We start from the raw sequence: 16,714 nt of genomic DNA, 5'->3' as shown, positions 1-16,714 counted from the left end.
TTTATATAGGCTGGCACATAACATCCATAAATCTACAAATTTTCTCATGATAAATGTACAGTGCATGCGGGGCAATTAACAACTTAGCGGGAAGCGAACCGATTATCACACGTGAGATTTCAAACTTCTGATGTTGCCCGTCAGATCTTACCGGATCTACCGAAACTCCTATATGCACGCGTCTGATGGATGGGGATGAGTCGAATAACATTGTAAGCCGTACAAGATATAATTATGGGAATGTGAAATCAATGATAGACAGCCGGGTGCGATGTTTTTCGTTTTCATTGTTTTATATTAAAATATACGACTTTTTTGCTTTCGTTTAAAATCTGATTTGAATCCACTGATTGGAAACTATTATACAACAATGCCGCTTGGCTTAAAATATCTTAAACACATCAGATCTCATAACAGTGATATACACTTTTCTTCGTTATTCGCTGTCTAGGGTTTGTCTTGCTTCTCAACAAATAATTGTTCACCTGGTTACGCCGTCTGCCTATTGAAGCAATAATTCGTTTTCTAAAGCAATCGTGTCTACTTTGTGTAAATATACAGTAATACTTAAATTATTTGGAGCATAACGGATGGCTTAATCCTCATTCTCTTCGTTCCATTTGTCATTTATATTGAGCATTCTTCGAGAGTAGTTTCCTCCCTCTACTTGCACAATGCCAAAGCTAGGGAAGGGTACAGCTATGCCAAGTGTGGACTATTATGTTGAATGATGAATGTACCTCAGATTTGTTTCATAGGAATTCGCTCTCGTTCTCAAAAAACAAAGCTAGTGAAAACCGCAAAATATTTTATCTTTGATTTTTTAAGAAATCCTCTCTTGAAGATTCGTATAGTTGCTTCATAGTATTTTATATATTGAAAAAACAAGGAATGTTTCGAATGTACCACCTTTTTTATTTATAAACCTAAAACAATGATGTATACGCTAAGGACGATACAATAGATAGCGTTGTGATGGATGGGCATCTAATTATTCCGAAAGAAGTGCGCTTTGCGAAAGAGGACCATGTGATTATTGAGCTGAAATCGAATTCAGGTTAACTTCTGCGTCCATGAGTCCTCTCGCTGTGTAGGGTAACATGCCCTATCTAGTGAACAGGTAGTCATGAATTTCGATTCTCGCCGAGAAGACGGTTACTTTTACGCAAATTTCTAATCAATTTTGTCATATAATCCAGTCAGTAGTTGTTCAAATTTCCACTCGGCTGGTTAGCCGTAAAACCTATAAATGATAATTTAAAAGTATTCACTAGCTTGTTTCTTACGACCAAGAGCAACATTCTGCGAACGAAGATCTGAAGTACATGAATTTGCATAATAACCTCCCTTGGACATAGCGTGCCAGGTGTTTTTTTTCTTAAAGGGATGAAGCAAAGTAAGCGCTGGCTGTTTGCACACCGAGAAAACAGGTGGCCAATATTTACAGCTTAGTAGGCCGCGTCCGGCGAAGCAGCTGACTGAGGGAGTAGAATTTCCCGCGCCAAGCTCCGTTTTCCGCCAGAGTGCCCTTCAGGTTTATCTGGTTGACGTTTTCGTCCAGACTTTTGAGATCCTTCTCCAGCGCCATGAGCGAGATTTCCTCCGCCAGGTTCGAGTGGGAGTGAGACATCTTGTGGTTAGCGGCGAGATAGCTGTTTCTTGGCTGCACCGGCTGATGATGGTGGGAATGGTGATGATGATGGTGCTGCGAATGGAGTTCCAACTGGTGGCGGAGATGCTGGCTGCTGCAACAACTGCTGGTGGTGGTTGCCATTCTGATTGTTGCAGGTAGATGACCGTTGAAAATAGACCGATCCTTCCCTGCGGGGATAGCAGTGAAAATATAGTTTTGTTAGATATTTTTGGCATATAAGAATCGTGTTTAAAAAGCTTACATAGCTTTGTTCAAAATAAGCAAGTTCTACAATTATTTGAAATTTTGTACTACCTGAAGTAAGTAGTACTACAGAAATAACATGCATTCATCTAATATATGAATTGAAATTTTATACTTTCACTCAAAATAAGACTATGACCTGGGAGGGAGGCACAGATACTACACACGAAATTTGATACGCAGTTTTTCCAAACTGCAGATAGCTCCGGTTTGGCAATCAAGGCAGGCTTGGTGAAAATCGCTAGTTTTCATTTGTTGTGCACCTTCGATTTTTCTGGAAAACCATTAAAAAAGGGCCACAGTTTTCTGTGTGTTAATTTTCATTTTTATTGAAAACAGTAAAAAGATGCATATTCCAATACATTATATTCAATTATAATAATGGGTGCTCACGTGACGTTACTTTGAATGTGCATGAATTGATCTCATTCAATTTTTGTTACCTTTGATGAAATTCATAAATGTGCTTTGATTTATTACGCGCTTTTATCATGTTTGACCATTGTTTAAGATCCGGGCTCACAGTGACAGTTCGTGACAGAAAAATCTCGGCTCACTTTGACGTAGAGAAATTTTGTATTGGTCCCTTCCAGTGTATGACCATTGTTTGACACCACCCTTCGAACGGTGATCAAGTTGGCGGTGATTGAACGTTTGATAAGTTCGTTATCAAAAATAAAACCACTTTAACCCAACTATTCCACAAAAAATATTCAATTGTTATGGTAATTGTTAAAACTGTAGTTTATCAAAATTTTATACCAGTTTTTACACAAGTTATCAACAAATTTCTTCTATTTTAAAAATCCGTTTCGATTTTGATCATTAGTCATCTGGTTCCAAAGATATTCCGAAATTCCTTGGAATTCCTCTTTCATGAAATCTTTCATGAGATTCTTCTGGACTCTCTCCAAAATTGAATTTGAGACATCTCTAGGAATTTGTCAAGAACTTCTTCAAGAAAACCTTTTGAGTTTTCTACAGAAGATACACTTGGAATTTACCAGGGACGTGTTTTGGTACATGAAGTGCTTTTGAAATATACGTTATATTGATTCATGTTTGTATGATTTTTGTATTTTTACATTGATTTGCTCGTATATTTACAAGGACGAAAAAAACTGTCTCTAGCGACAAACAGTACAGTGTTTGAACGGTCGTAGAGGGCCGTCACTTTTGCAGCAGCATGATTTGAACACCTCACTTAGCGCGCGTTCTACCCGTTATATGAAGCATGTTGTTACAGGTAGCGATCAACTCGATACATGCTGCCTTTGCGCTATCATTTTTAGTGCAGCCCATGGTCCACATGATTTTAGCATCATAAACAGCATATCCGGAAACAAATCACCAAGTAGACATGAAAAATGTTAAAACTCTGACTCGCGAACGATTATTCGCTAGCGCACTCGTAGAACGATGCATTATTCGCAGAGCGTAGTTTATTGTGATAACTTAATAATTTTCATTTTATTCAAATCAACATTCACGCCACTATGCTCGGTTCGAGGCCGCCATCTCTCCATTCTCGGTTCAGCCCCCACGCTCGCCAAATCGATACCGCACTGATCCGCCCACCTAGCTTGCTGCGTTCCACGCCATCTTGTACCGGATCCGAGCGAACACCATCTTTGCAGGTTTGCTGCCCGGCATTCTTGCACATGCCTTGCCTATCGTACCTTCCAGCTTTGGCCACCTTCTGGATACTGGGTTCGCCGTAGAGTTGAGCGAGCTCGTGGTTCATCCTTCGCCGCCACACACCACCCCGACGTTCGAAGGCTCCATGTTGCTTGCAGATCCCTCTTTAAGCATCGTCAACGTTTCATGCCCGTAGAGGATTACCGGCCTTATGAGCGTTTTATATATGGTACATTCGGTGCGGGGTGAATCTTTTTGACCGCAGCTTTTTGGGGAGACCATAGTAAGGCCGACTTACACTGATGTTGCGCCTCCGTATTTCATGGCTAACGTTATAGTTAGCCGTCAGCAAGGATCCAAGGTAGATGAACTCGTCGACCACCTAGAACGTATCCCCGTCTATCGTAACACTGCTTCCTAGGCGAGTCCTGTCGCGCTCGGCCACACCAGCTAGCATGTACTTTGTCAATAGCATCCTCTTGGTCGCATTCACCACCAGTTCAACTTTCGCTGCCTCGCATTTCAGGCGGGTGTACAGGTCTGCCACCTTTTCAAATATTCGGCCGACATATCACCCACAAAGCATACTAATTGACTGGATCTCGTAAAAATCGTACCCCTGCTCTCCGCATAACGCCTTCCAGCGCAATATTGAACAACAGGCACGAAAGTCCATCACCTTGTCGTAGTCCCCAGCGGGATCCAAACGAACTGGAATGGTTCGCCTGAAACCTTCACACAATTTTTGCACACCTTCCATCGTCGCTCTTATCAGTCTCGTGAGCTTCCATGGAAAGCTGTTCTCGTCCATTGCTTTTCCATAGCGGTTGATACTATCGTAATGCCACCTTGAAATCGATGAAAAGCTGATGCGTTGGGACCGTTAACAAAGCCGGCCTGATAACTTCCCACGAACTTGTTTACTACATGTGACAGACGACGGAAGATGATCTGGGATAATACTTTGTAGGCCGCATTTAGAATGGTGATCGCTCGAAAGTTCTCACAATCTAACTTGTCGCCTAAAAATAAAACAATTCAAAATAGTGTAAGTTGAAACTACAATGAAAACTCGTTGAAAAACGGATTGCCGTAGCCACGGCGAAAAATGTTCAAGCTCACCCCAAAGGTGGGGCTGCCGTAGCGACGGATCTATCCAACGGGTCCGGCGGAAACAAAAGCTCGCCTTAGAAGGGGGCTGCCGTAGCGGCAGATTTGATCTGTTGGGTCCGGCGGAAAAAAAAATCAAGCTCACCTTATAAGGGAGCTGCCGAAGCGACAGATGTGGTCTGTTGGGTCCGGGCGATAAAAAGAACCAAGCTCGCCTTAGAAGGGGCTGTCGCAGCGACGGATTCTATCCGTTGGGTCCGGCGAAATAAAAACGAAAAAGCTCGCCGTAATAGGGAGCTGCCGTACCAACAGATTTAGACCTGTTGGATACGGCGGAAAAAAAACCAAGCTCGCCTTATAAGGGGCTGCCGTAGCAACGGATTCTATCCGTTGGGTCCGGGCGGATGAAGATAATGCTCGTTATAGGATAGGAGCTAGGTGACCTAGAGGTGGACTCAACCATAACTCAACTTACTGTTGGCAAAGTATAAAAAACGCGTCAATAACGAGTGTTGAAAAACAGGTGCTCGATGCAATGGAGTTCAGACCACGACCATTGTGGCCAATCTGAATGAAATCTGGCCGCAGAAGTACATTCACGCGAAATTGTAACCATATGCCGCAGTAAAAAGCTACACAAGAAATTTCAGTATTTTTGAAAATAATATTCCTGAAAAATCTGGTATCGAACCCCACCAGCACTGGTGGAATTGGTTGATCAAGATAAGCGGACGTTTATCGATCATCCCGGAGGTGGTGCTGTAGATAGAGGTGTCATAGAGCCGTCACAGTGGTGGACCATCACTAAAATACAACACTGGATAAGTTCCAAAAGATGGTAGGGTTGACCGTTAACGAGCAGGCACTTGGCGTATCGAGGGACGTTCAAGGGTGCAAGCATTGAGAAGCGAGCACTCAGCAGAAGTGATTCGGAACATTCGGGTGGAACAGGTTGTAGATCTGTGAACAGGAAGGTTTGTTGGTTCCGCTACGAGATTCGCTCAGGCATCGAGGTGCCAAGATAACGGCCAACAGGCTTCCAAATATGAAGAAGTCTCTGACTTCGAAGTCGAATTTGGGATGTCTTGAACCGCTGGTAGAGGAAGATCTTTTTCACGGGGACGGTGCTGTCAATAACTTGTTCACGTTCAGGTCATTAACTTCCATGAAGTCAACGATGTGATCTAGCTTCGGAAGCTTCGTTTTCATGTTGTCATTAACTCTACACAGTCGTGAGCTAGAACGCGACCCATGGCATCTCTGACTAGCGCAACTTGTCCATTGAAGCCAATTGGACAGAATACCCAAACGCATTGGTACACATGGACGGACACGGAATCAGCTGAATCGTCACGTGGCCCCGTGTTATTCAAGAGAAAAGGAGATGTGGTGATTTGGCATACTGTCAAGTAGGCCATCCTAGTCTGGAGGATAGTTATCACAAAACTGTCAAGGAAAAGACATGAAAACTCCACACCATCCTTACCAGCAACTTTATTGTTCTTGAGCTGGTGAATGGCATCCTTAATCTCCCTCAAAGTAGGAGCTGTTTGGTTTCCGTCGTCCGCAGTACTGACGAAGGCATTTCCTCCGTTTTCCCGCCCTTCATTGCCTGTGCTTTCAGCGCCATTCAGGTGCTCGTGAGTATTCTTAACGTTTAACACAGCTCTGGTCCTCACAAGCTCCTACCTCACGCTTCCACGGGTCAAACGATGACAAAGACCGCCAGCATAGGGTTTCGTACTTACTTACGATTAAGTGGGCCGCGGGGAGAACATCCTGGTAGCGGTGCTGTCGTGGCGCCGGCCTACTGGGTTGGGTACGAGCCTCTGGTTGTTCGGGGCAGGTGGAGGCCCCTTCGTCAGCAATCCCAGCTGGTGCTAGCTGATAGGGCCTGAGTCTTCAGTAGGTCTAATTGCGAAGCCCGCAGTATCAGTTCTTGATACCTGCGATGCAGCTGGGCGACCCTGCCCGCCTTCAGCGGACAATGGGAGGTAAGGATCACCTGGGAAGCTGGCAAAGCGCCAGCATGCTACCTTGGTGGACCCCCCTAAGCGTGTCATCGATGTTCGTTGCTGCATGGCTACGCAGCTAACCTGGAAAGTTGCGATGTGCAATAGCCCCTCTCCGAAGCAATGCCTTCTTGGTGGTCCCGGAGAGACGAAGGGTTTGGTGGCAATGGGAATGCATTCGAATGGTTTAGTGGATAGGGGGTGTAGTCCTGTTTACTGCTTGCATGTAGTAAATGGTCCCCAACCCTACACTCCCGGACCTTGGTCCGGAGTTTGTTGAGCAGATTATCCCCCATTGCACTATGGACCAGAAATCAAAATTTCGCGACAAAAGTCCAAAAACCTATCTATATAAATAAAAATGGAATGGTATTTGTATGTCACGAAATGGCTTGAGAACGGGTGTATAGATTTGCATAATTCTTTCACTGTTGTATTCGACAGGGGATGCGACGTGTTCGTGCGGGAAAAAAAAATTAGGAATGTTTTCGGAATAGTCAGAATAACGGGTGAAAACTAATCTGTCATTTTGTAAGGAAGATTTCAAGACATTTTCCAACAGCCTACTTGATGGCAAGACGAAGTTTGCCGGGACCACTAGTTTTTAATAAAATGAATTATGGAGATGAATTTCTCATTATTTAGAACATGTGCGATTGTAAACCAACAATATTATTTGATTTATTACATTATATCATTGCAATTTATGGAGTTCAATTTTGTTTAATCTGAAAAACTTGAGTTTCAGCCTATACTAAGAAAATTTGTTTTTTGGGGAAAAAATGACGAGAAAAATTATTGCGTGTACGTTTTTGGAAGGCAAACTAAGTGTATTTTATATGTTTGATTTATGAACAATTTTAATTTTAAATTTCACCTTGTATTTGCAATGTACTCATAATATTTACTATTTTTTACTAGTTCGACTTAAAAGTTAAAGTATTCCACCGTATTTGACTTCCAAACAGTTTGAGGTGGAAGCCTAGACTCCACTCTTTTATGTGCTACCAAAAGTTTTTGCATATACTTGCGGATTGCCGAGATACACTGGTTTAAGTACATGCGATAATTTAGTTCATTTTTTAACCTTATATTTTCAACTTCGCTGCTGGGATAACAATCAATCAATTACATGAGTTTTATTGGTTTAAAAACATCGAAAGCAGCCATTATCATCTACTTTTAGCAAGGGTCTGTTCATGAGCTAGCTGACTTTCAGAAATCTGGGTGGAGTCCTTTAAGAAAAATATATAAAATTTCAATTTTTCCCATTAGCGTAACTTGAACTCAAATCTAGAGGGGGGCTTGACTCTTCTGATCGAAAAAATCCCTTATGTAAGGTGTATACTTAGCATGAGAGTTAAAATTTTCAAGGGGGGGCTTGAACTTTTCTAGGGAGGTCTAAGCCTCGGCTTCGTAGCCGTGCGGTTAGTGTCACCGAGGCATTTAGCCGCATCGTGCTAAGGAGTGTGGGTTCGATTCCCGCCTCAGGCCAAAAACTTTTCGAGAGGAATGTTTTCCGACTGTGCCACTGGGCGTTGCATGCTAGTCCGTTGTCTAGTGTGGTCCTTCCTTCAAAGGGCAAACAGCCCACTGGAAGCATTAACGTGTAGTGTCTTAAAAAAAAAAGCCCCCCAATACCTCTAGATTGTACCGAGGTGGGCGTCGGTACCGTAGGTTCTGATGTCGGTTATGTCGGAGAAGCAGTGGTGACAGACTCACACTCAAATCTAAATCAATGCACTCTTCCGCAAGAGTAAACTCATTAGATATCTGCTACGAAAATCTCATGCTTGAGTTGTTTCGTGCAAAATCACTCAATCACATTAAAGCCGTCGAAAATGGTTCAGACATGGACCCGTCAAAAACTTGTGCAAAAACGAATGCTGTTGTTTACTTTAGACAAAAATTACTATAATTCCACTAGACTATAAATTGGGTTAAATCATTGGTTTGTGTGAGTAAACTTTGGAAATATAAGGGGTCTATTTTGTAAATCGAGCAGATTCATGTGACTCGCCTTTAGTCACTGTCGATCAAAGTAAGCATGCATATTTCAGATGTCACCCGTCGACTCCCATGGACCTAGGCACGGGTTCACTATTTGACATTTTAACGGTGCCGTATTATTTATCTGACCATGGAAACCAGTGAATTCGGCACCGCTCAAACGTCAAATTCGTGAACTCGTGCATTGGTCCATAGTAATCCAGTCACTCGAGTGACAGAGCCGCGTCGAGCAAATTTTTTGGTCGACAGTGACTCCAGTCGAGTCACTTTGATCGACTCGACTTATAAAATAGGGCCCCAAGACAATGAGTTAAACAGATGAGCCAACTCATTCATGATTTTTTGACTGCTGAGTTAGTTACGTGATTGACAACTAACGCATGAACAATTTCAATCGTAAGTTATAAGAATGGATCATTGAAGGTAGTGCTCACCGCATCAAAACAAAGGCGCCACTGTATATGGGATTTAACATTGTGACAGCATTGCTGTTCTGTCAAACACACAAGGCTACGGTGGCGCTATCTATGCTTTCCATAGCGGCCGTTTTGGTTATTTTAATGATCCATTTGAGTTTCTCACAAAATTGCGGAGAAGTCCATCGATCAAAATGTGGTCGATTTAGGATTCTGTCTGCTGTGGTATCAATGGAAGGTTCTGCTGAAAATAGGTGCTACAAATGGTCATATTCTTGGTGGTGGTGAAGTCTATCAGCTCTAAACCGTTCTCGTTTGTTAGCCGGTGGGCGCTGGATTTTTAAATCGTCATTGGAACTCTTCCACCTGGGCAATCAGTGCATTTAAATCTCCTTAAATTGAATTAAAATGACTACACATGTAAAAGTCTCATTGATTTTTTATGTGGCTCCTACATTTAATAGGACTAATCTGCGTATGGTACGACATCCATCAATTTTCGTTATTTATGAATGGCGTTTCGTGTGTGTCGCTAACAATCCAAATCCAACGTATGCGTGCAAATCATAAATTTATGCCATGTCATGGAGAAACATAATAACGATGTTCATGCGCCAGCCAATAAACAATGTAACACGCATAAAATATCAATAAAAAAGCTGCGAAAATACGACCACTCTCTCTGATGCGCGTATAATGAAAGGATAAAAAGCGATTGCCGCGCGACGACTGTTTTTATCGCCGAACGTCGCATTTACACCCAATTACCTTACATGTTGATTGTACTGATTGCGACGCCTTCGGATCGGTATCAGATGGAACGCCCCGTAGATGAGCGGATTGATTAGGCTGTTCGACATCCCGAAGAAGAAAATGCCCGTCTGCAGGTCCTCGCCGAGCTGTGAATGGAAAATAGGAAAGTGTTACATATGTGGACTAGTTTTAAGTTAACGCCCTAATCGAGCAATGGCAGCATATCAACAGAGCTAAAGATTTACAGAAGGAAATTGATTAATGTAGCAATATATAGTAAAAGGTTCGTCTTATTCATCCACATTTCTCTTAAGATATTTTAAGAATTTCTCCCAAGAATTATTGAAACTACACGCTCAAAAAAGAGTTCTGGAAAACGTGAACTGTCAAAAATACACCATGAACTACCATCATGTTTACGCATAAACATGATCTAGTTCACGGTGTATTTTCGCGTGTTGACGAGTTCACGTCTGCTGTTCACGGATACGAGAACGGATTTTTTTTTTCTGTGTACCTATATGTTACATAATAGATTTTTTGAAGGCGTGCTGAAAGGGTTTCAAGAGGAGTTCCGAATAAAATTGCTATTGAAATTGTAGAGAAGTGTCTTTATAAACAATTGGAGAAAAAAAAAAAAACGATTTGAATTGTGATTGGATTGGATTTGGATTAGATTTGGATTGGATTTAAATTTGGATTTGAAAAATTAAAAATAAAATTGAATTCACAGCTAAAAACGATAAATTTTCGAAAACTACTGAACAAGTATCTAAAATTTCACAGAACTATGAAATTCTTGATGATCATTACGACGAATATTGTATTTCTGACTCCAAAACACGCTGACTAATTTTCAGACCTCCTTTTCCATGAAAGAAATTCTAGCTTAGCCAATGCGAGAACCTCAAAATGATTATATTTAAGCCAATAGATTGAATGCTGTTATAAACTGAGCAAGCAGCAAAAAGATATCTGCAAGCATTCAAACTTCCCATTAAATTTTGATACATTTGTATTTAATCATGCGTTACCAAAGCTCCTTGGTCCTTGGATATGTTGCCATCGCTCTTTTTGTTGTACAGTAAATCACACCGCAAGATGTTTTTACGGTTTGGTTATGCTTCAGCAACTATTACTAAAGGGAAAAAATGCTAAAACCCGGGGATACGTACCCTTTCGGTCGGATTGAGGAACATAAATATCAGCATCATGATGTAGTACGGTGTCCAGCAGACGATGAAAACGACCACTATCACGACGGAGATTCGGAGGGATTTCATCTTGGCCTTGTGTATCAGTCGTTGCCGGTTGGTGTCCGATCGGCGATAGTAAGACCGGTCCACGGCCGACGTTTCTATCCTAAAAATTTTCTCACTACCTGGAACGAAAGAAGGGTGCGGGATTGATTGGGTTATTGTATGGGGTTGCTGAATAGACTGTAATGAGGGGCAGAGCTAGGTACATATGGCGAGCATCGTTTCAATTAAGGTTTATTCATCACTGGTAGTGATGGACATTTCTAACTGGACATTCAATCATTGGAATAGAATCCTATTACATCTTCGTTCTAAATTATATTTCGAGAATCTTGAATCATGGTAGGGTAATTTACGGCTCCAACTCCTTTCGACTATTCTCGGCAACCTAAATTAAATCACCTAATTCACTGATACAGTGCAGTACAGGGTGTCTTTGATAATGCGGGTAACTTTGATAGTGTGGGATCCACAAAATACTTAACGAAATAACATAATTCATATTAATCAGTGAAGCAAATCGAATGCAAAGGTAAAGAGTATTTTATGGTACTTCATGTCAGAGTTATTTTCGTTGAAATCGAGAACATTTTAGGCTGTATAGTCAAATATTTGAAATTTATGAGATTTTAAAATTTTGGAAATCCATACGAACAATCTGTTCTACAATCAATATTTGATGAAGATTGAAGGAGTTCGTCACTTAGCCTTGTTAAGCCTAGTTAAAATAAAACGTGAATTCAGTCTCTAACCTCGTAGCAAGAAACATTTTTTTACAAATTGGGGTTTTTTTGTAATCAAAGTCAGCAATTTCCATACATCGTTATATGCCTAGAGGCAAAGGCGCGACCACATTCGGAACCATGGGTAGGACGAACGTTAGCATTTTTGTGTGCAGTGAAGCTAAGAAAAGCTTTAACCCTGGGCTGGAAATTGAAAGTTACTGTATTCGAGGGGCTCAAACATAAAGCGGTATTGAGTGGAGGAAATTCTTCTGTTTCCAAACGATCTAACGATATTTACAGGTGACTTTTCCGCTCAACTAAAAAATAGCATAATTCTTGGAAGATACAATAGATACAGTTTTGGTTGCAATATTTCGCTGGAATTTCTTAAACAATACGGTTATCACGCCTTGTCCCAATTTTAGTGCCAAACGCTCAAGTTTATGCCAACAACACACGTTTACTCAATTTTTAGATGCTTCTTGTTTGTTTACGGGCAAAAAAATGTACTCGATTTTTGTGATTTTGTCACACCTTTTGGTTTAAGCCTGATATGCTGCTGAAAAGGAATGTTTTGGCCTATCTCGATGCATGGGAAATTCCTGCAAGGAGTCGATCAAGAAAGCGCTTTATTTCTGATCGCAGTACGCAGATGAAAAGACATGTTAGTTCAAACGGGAGTCGGTGTAGAAAATTTCTGCAAGGAATCGGCGAGAAGTTTCTTGAGTGATTCCTTTCCAGCAGCAAATCAGGCTTTAAGCTCAAATTTTGGGTGTATTTTTTCCGTGTCTCTTCCGAAATGTCAGATAAGAATAACCCCAGTGTTAAAAAGATAGATAAGAACATCCCCTGTGGATAGCCGTTTTTTGAGCGCACTAATTTTCGATCCATTCATACGTTTTAGGCCTACTTTGTATGGAAATCCGAAAATTGATACAGATTTTTTGTGGGTCGAACATTACTCACGGTGTGCCAGAAACCGTTATTAACAGAAAAAAATGTCCATGAATTCGGCACCTACCATTCGAAAAATATAGTATTCAAGCATCTTCTCCGTGAATTTGAAAATATTCTAACGAGGGAATCGAAAGTTATAGTGATTTGAAGGTTTTAAGCTATTTTGCATGGGATATTCACATGCTTATAAATATTCCTCAACGGTGCATCATTATTAACTTGTAAACAAGCCAAGTAACCATCAACTTTGCATTAAGCATTCAAAACATGTAATATCCAAGCATCTTCCCTGTAAATCATAACGTCGAGAAAATCTGAAGTTACAGTGATTTGTATATTTACCATTATTTCTATGAAGTCTAAATTAGAGCTTTTTATGGCTTTTTTATATTAGTGCACAGAATTTACAAATAAAAATGTCCACATGACTGACACTCGGCATTCAATAGATGATTATTCAAGCCTCTTTGAAGCTAGTCTGAGAAAACTTTATCTAGAGACAACACTACTAAAGTACTTTGAAGTTTTGGACCTATAATAAAGTAAATTTTGAGTATTGAATTACCACGTTCATTGTTTTTACCACTACTAATTGCAACAAATTCTTATCAATATGTTGATCAATGTGATTTAATAGCGTGATTGACCACCTACTGTTGCTTCTCCGTTATTACAAGAGCAACTATACATGCACAAGGAACCAACAGATGTTACTTAGGATTAGTCGCAGCACTGTCAGTGTGTAAGTAATGGAATTCTCATTCCTTGTACTAAGCAATACCGCGTCCTGCTGCGTCCGAATACATGTCAATTGGGGTTATGGAATAAGTATTTACGTGATACTATCTTTGAGGAAGCCGTTGGAATCCTCTGCACTTCCACGAGAAGTCAATGGGATCTTGGTAAACAAAACGCTTAATTACAATAGTCTTAGGGATCATCACATCATTTTCACTGGTTATACCCTGTTATACCTCTCTTAAAACATAATGAAGTCATCAACATAATGAATAAAATAACATAAATAGTAATCCTTTTATATGCACAAAACATGACTGAATCAATGTATAATCGATACCTTTGATGACGAACTATTCAAAGATTTCGCATGATGCAAATCATGTAGCATCAATCCAAAAAGTAATTTATCAGTATCTAAAGGAAAAGTCGACGCTTATAGTATCCAATAATTCTTGAAACTAAACAAAATATAAGGCTTGTTGCATTTACATATTTAAAAAAAACATGAAACAAGGTTAATTTCTACAATAAACTCCTACTAACTATTAATTGAACAAACAAATATATAAACGTATCCCCTCCGCTGTCATGAACATTTTTTTTTCGATTTTTATTAACGAGATTTTTAGCCCTGGGCTAGAAGTCGTCACTGCATTTTTTTTTAAGACTATCTCGGGGATGGGATTCGATTCCAGGTCCTCGGCATGAACAAAATGTGAACCATCATATTTAACTTATTTAAAACACTAGCATAATACGATCTCACTAGTTGATAATCCAACCTGGACTGAGCAACATGGTGCCACTTTCAAATTGTTCAGGTTCGCCAATATGCTTATTTGGGCCATAACGAAACACTGCCCCGCAAAACGGGCAGAAATGAAACAAAATTCACAAAAAATACCCATTGATATGTGTCGAAATTATTAAATGCGTGTTGCGAACACTATTTTAGACGATTGAAAAAAAATCTTAATGACTCCAAAACTTCAAAGTACTCTAGTTATGTTGTTTTTTGATAAAATAATCTTAAACTAACTCCGAAGATAAATGACTACTATATTTTTTGAATGCCGATGGTCAGTCCTATAGACATTTTGATTTGCAACTAACGTACACTTTCATAACAAAGGCATATAAATCAGCACTAATTTAAACTTCACAGAAATAATCATAAAAATACAAAGCACTGTAACTTCAGATTTTTTTGACGAAATGATTTCAAATTTACAGAGAAGGTGCTTGAATATCACATGTTTTGAATGCCTAATGCAAAGCTGGTGATAACTTGGCTGTTACAAGTTAATAATGATGCACCGTTGGGAAATATTTATAAGCATGTGAATTTCCCTTCCAAAATAGCTCAAAACTTTCAAATCACGATAACTTTCGATTCCCTCGTTAAAATATTTTCAAATTCACAGAGAAGATGCTTGAATAGTATATCTTTCGAATGGTAGGTGTCAAATTCATGGACATTTTTTTCTGTTAATAACGGTTTCTGGCACACCGTGTTACTGCTTTTCCCCTTAATTGCAAAAAAAAAAATCTTTCGAAAAATCGTCATAATCTGCTCTAAATATTTTTATGTATGATGCCAGATATATCAATAGGAATTTTATCAAATAATTTCAAAGGAATTAAATTAGAATTACTTCCAGAAATTTTTACGAATTTTGCGGAATTTCCGAATCAACCAAAAACTTCTAGATAGTGTGCTGTAGGAGTTCTATAGGAATTGCTCTGAAAATCGTCAAGAGATTTAGCTATGCTTTGGTAGATTGTATCAAGAAAGATAGGATTTCAGAAATCGCTAGCACCAACACACTCGTGCTGTTTATAACACGATGCAACTGGTATTAGATTAACCCAATGATTTATCCAAAGATTCTACAATAACCTGCTGATAATTATATACCTATTGATGTTCCAGAAACTTCCCAAGAATTACTTCCAGAAATGCTTATGCAATTTGTCCCAGAACATATACAGGGTTGGCCGTAGATATATTTAAGAAACCATTTATTGATTAATTCAGAAATGTCATAGAAGATTGTTCCATTTGTTTTTCTAATGGTTAAAGAAGTTTCTTGTAGCAACTATTACAGAAAGTATCTCATGATTTTCCTTACAGATGTTCTCAATTGTTCTTCTCACGATCCAGAACTTTTGGAGGTCATGTACAAACCATGTCATACTTTACAAAGCATGAGTATACAATGAAAAACCTTACGACGTTGATCGTGTTTCTGCTGGTCTAGTGTATTGTTATGTTGAATCGTGGGTACACTGAACGAAATCTCCCGCCATCAATTGAATGATTTTTGCCTCATCCCAGCCCCATACCTATTTTCAGACACAAACAAGATGATTTTCATCGCTGTCCAAATCATTTGTTTACAAATAGCATCGTATGAAAATCATCCAGTCGAAAAATGATTTATATTGAAGAAGAATATGTTTAAAATTGAATGATTATCACACACTCATGTAAACAAACCACATTGCATTCTATTTCGTGATTTAAAAAAAATCGAATTGAAACTAAGTAATCGGCCATCGGTGGTTTCCACAAGTCATCATTTATTTTGATAATAGGCAATATAAAATCAATTAACAATAAACACACTAATGAGCCGCCTGTAATATAGCTGTTTGAAGCAATCTGGAAGTGTCCGCATTATACACTTCAATGTCCCAGGATCGAGTCAGGATTATTGGGTCTTGGACACCTTGAAAATAATTAACAAATTACAGGTAAACATACTTCCGAATACTTCCATCAAAATGAGCAATTATCTGTGAAATCCGCGAAGAAATGCCAAGTTCCGCTGCTGCCGCCATGTTTTTGTTTAGATTGACAAGGATGATTTCAAGTCAAGGATCGTTTGCTATCCGAGAGAAGTTTCAGACTATAATTGAATGATTTTTGATTTGGGACATGGAAGAAATGAAAATCCATCATAAGGCACATGTTACTCATTTGGGTAGTTAAAGCTCAACTATCAACACATTATCATTCGGATGTATACTGAAAGTCATCATAAAATTGGATGATTTTTGTTTAGCAGTCGGTGGGTGCATCATAGTGTTTAAAAATCATTCAAAACGAGGAATATGCATATATGTAGCCATGTGAATTACAAATCATTCAATTGGTGGCGGGAGATTTCGTTCAGTGTAGGACAATTCTTTG

The 16,714-nt window shown here is 39.7% G+C and overlaps 1 protein-coding gene across 1 annotated transcript; it reads right to left on the bottom strand.

Moving 5' to 3' along the window:
- Positions 1-1,573: 1,573 nt before the first annotated feature.
- Positions 1,574-11,314, bottom strand: LOC110681161 (gonadotropin-releasing hormone receptor-like). Its single transcript, XM_021856929.1, has 4 exons — positions 11,302-11,314; positions 11,012-11,217; positions 9,852-9,982; positions 1,574-1,821 (listed from the first exon to the last, which is right to left on the bottom strand). The coding sequence occupies exons 1-4, from the start codon at positions 11,312-11,314 to the stop codon at positions 1,638-1,640; spliced, it is 534 nt and encodes a 177-aa protein (XP_021712621.1). The 3' UTR covers positions 1,574-1,637.
- Positions 11,315-16,714: the final 5,400 nt, after the last annotated feature.

This window comes from Aedes aegypti, unplaced genomic scaffold (genome assembly GCF_002204515.2).
Source record: "Aedes aegypti strain LVP_AGWG unplaced genomic scaffold, AaegL5.0 Primary Assembly AGWG_AaegL5_hic_scaff_497_PBJ_arrow, whole genome shotgun sequence".
Lineage (NCBI taxonomy): Eukaryota > Metazoa > Arthropoda > Insecta > Diptera > Culicidae > Aedes > Aedes aegypti.
The sequence above is the reverse complement of the archived record's forward strand: the minus strand, read 5'-3'. Positions and strand labels throughout refer to the sequence as shown.